General features: G+C 37.1%; 2 protein-coding genes across 2 annotated transcripts in view; both read left to right on the plus strand.

Moving 5' to 3' along the window:
- Positions 1-2,158, plus strand: part of smg9 (SMG9 nonsense mediated mRNA decay factor) — an 11,054-nt gene extending 8,896 nt beyond the window's left edge. The window contains exon 13 of the mRNA XM_035672223.1: positions 1,593-2,158. Within this exon, the coding sequence (XP_035528116.1) occupies positions 1,593-1,671 (79 nt within the window). The 3' untranslated portion in view covers positions 1,672-2,158. The remainder of the gene's footprint in view (positions 1-1,592) is intronic.
- Positions 1-2,842, plus strand: part of LOC118335796 (chymotrypsin-like protease CTRL-1) — a gene marked incomplete in the record, with an annotated part of 151,345 nt that overhangs the window by 76,023 nt on the left and 72,480 nt on the right.

Here is a 2,842-nt window from a genome sequence, read left to right on the forward strand (position 1 = left end):
AGTGCTGAATAATAGGCTCCTCTGGCATTACGGAGGGCCTTTCTATATGTTTTAATACTATCTTGCCAAATTGAACAATATTCTAATATTTTGGAAGAACGCCATTTCCTTTCATATTTCCTTTTGCTTTAATTGGCGGGTTTGGTGGTTGTACCACGGTAGCCTCCTATGTTTTAATATTTTCCTTTTTATAGGGGCAATAGAATCTAGTGTTGTTCGCAGTGAGCCTGCAGCACTATTAATGAGATGATCAATTTGGGAGGGACTAAAGTTATTATAGGAGTCCTCTGTTATATTCAGACTTGAATTAAACACTGATGAGTAGTGGTGTTTCTTCTCCATTCCAGGTTTCATGAGCACCATTAGACCAACAGCGTGTGCTTCTCCTTTAGTCTTACTTGCCTTAATCCAGGACTCAATAGTCTCCAACTAACTAAGCCAAATTTAAGCCACGTTCATGAAAGGTGCTTCCACATTAAGGCCCACTCCTGGCTTAATCTAAACCCTGGCTGTAGAACCAGCCCATTGATTTCAGTATACTTACATTCTGTCACTTTTCACTGAACACACCACATATTCAAAACCGGTTTAGAATACTAATATGTATATAAAATGTTTTATGTAGTACAGGTTTTAGACACACCTACTGTCTTCTTGTTAGAAGTTGTTGCAGCCTGAGAGGAAGCTTGCAGCCACTACTCAGTGACTGAGGCAATTTTTTTTATATATATATTTATTTTTATAGCACATTTCATTACACATAAATTCAATGTGCTTTACATTGAAAGACAAAATATAAAAATATAGGCACAAATCTATACAAGAGTACACACACACACACACACTGGAGATTTACCCTAACCTGATTTAAAAAAAATACTAACACTGACCATAACCTACCCCTAATATGAATAGTTCTGATACCAAGGCCACAAACACGACACAGTTGTCTGTGGTCTGGAGTCACAGACACGACTTCCAGTTCTTACAGCTGTGTTTTGTAAATATAGGGATACTCGCATGAACATAACAGAAATTCGGAAACAACTTTAACCCAGAATCTTTAGGCAGTGCACCTGTAGCACCTGTATCAGCTGTAGCATGCAAGTCGGCCAAGCTGATGAAGTGCTCACTAGTCCGCTGTGTTGGAGGATTTTTCAATTACAGCAAAAATGGACCAAGTTCAGGCAGCCTGTCACTGCAGATTCAGTCAGGGTCGATGGAGCATTACTGACGTTTGTGTTTTTTGACTGGTCTTTTGAGTTATTTATTTATTATGGTTGACTTAGTTAATATAGAAAGTAAACCTTCGTCATAGTGTAGTAGTAAAAGAAAGAAGAAAGATCTACCATTATTTAGAAAGCATGGTAACCAATTTAATTGTAATTTGCTAGGTTAATTTATGTATATACATGCAAGAAAAAAACATTTTCTTTTTTAAAACTAATTTTGTTATTGTAGCCTTCGCTGAGTTTGGAAGAGCACATAGTTAAAAATGAACAGAATGTCATGGTACACGGCACATCCTGTTTGCCTCTCTGCTACATGTTAAAAGCAAAAGCAAAAAAAAAAAATGTCTTGTGTTTTGACAGGTTTCACTATGCGGCTCGGATCTGGGATGGGGTGAAAAAATCCTCAGCCCTCTCCGAATACAGCCGCCTGCTCTGCTAACACCTTGGTCGATCTGCTGTTGGATACAATAGCTGTGCAAGCTCTTACGTCCGCTAATCAGGTCATTTAAGGAGAAATTTTGCTCTGAAAGTGGAGACTGTTGTTTGCACCCTACAAGTGAAAATGGAAGGCCAGGCAGACACCATCTTCGGGTCCATACACTTTGCTGTGAATGAAAACGAACTGAGTCTTGGTCCTCCATATCAGAAAGTTGCCTATCACTGCCTTCAGCAAATGTGACCAGGAGAGCCACATTCTGAACAGTACTGGTGAGAAAGGGAGATAAAATTAGTCGTCTGTACATGTGTTTTGTAAACCATTATTTACTATGTGACGCTGTAACTGTGGTTTCGGTGTTAGGATCGTGCACACGTTTTCTGAGATGAAAATGCAGCCATCTCTTACGTTATTTTTTTTATTTTCTTTGAAACATCAATAAGAAATGTAATTGTCAGTTACTCAGAAATAAAAGCAGACTCTAATAAAATTATTTTTTGTGTGGTTCTTAAACCTGCAGAACAAACTGCTTTTACACAATGATGCCACAAAATTTACACAGGAAATGTAAAATGGCAAGTGGCACATTAAGTTTAATTTCCTACACAAACTCAACATTCTTAGTTGCTGTTTGAACATGCTGTGGCTTAAGTTTCTGTTCTATGATGGCACGAACTAAGAAATGAAACTTAAAGTTTGGTTCCCAGGGAAATAAACTTGTTGAGTAACTTTCTCATCAACGGCCAACAAGTGAAAACGTGCACAGGTGTTCAATTAATCCATGACAACCCTTTCTTCAACGTGTTGATAAAATCATTTTCACATACTTTAACAGCCAAACAGACTGAAAAAGGTATACGTATTGTATATGTTACCCAACTACCTGTAAAGTTGCCATAATGGGTGACATTGACCATTTAAAAGTATATGGCAGAACTAGAAGCCTTTTGCAACAAAGAATGAGGGGGAATCATATATAAGAACTGATAGATTTTCAGATGGCTACAAAAAGTGTTTGTCAGAAGGGGGTACTAACATTTTTGCACATGCCAAAAGGTTGTTTTGCTTATTTTTTTTTTCTCTCTTGTACAGTGTTTATATTATATTATATTATATTATATTATTTTTTTATCTTATACTGTCTTTATACAGTTTTTTTTCTCTATCCACTTTG

The sequence above is a fragment of the Morone saxatilis genome, unplaced genomic scaffold, assembly GCF_004916995.1.
Source record: "Morone saxatilis isolate NCDOM2014 unplaced genomic scaffold, NCSU_SB_2.0 Contig24, whole genome shotgun sequence".
NCBI classification, from domain to species: Eukaryota; Metazoa; Chordata; class Actinopteri; family Moronidae; genus Morone; species Morone saxatilis.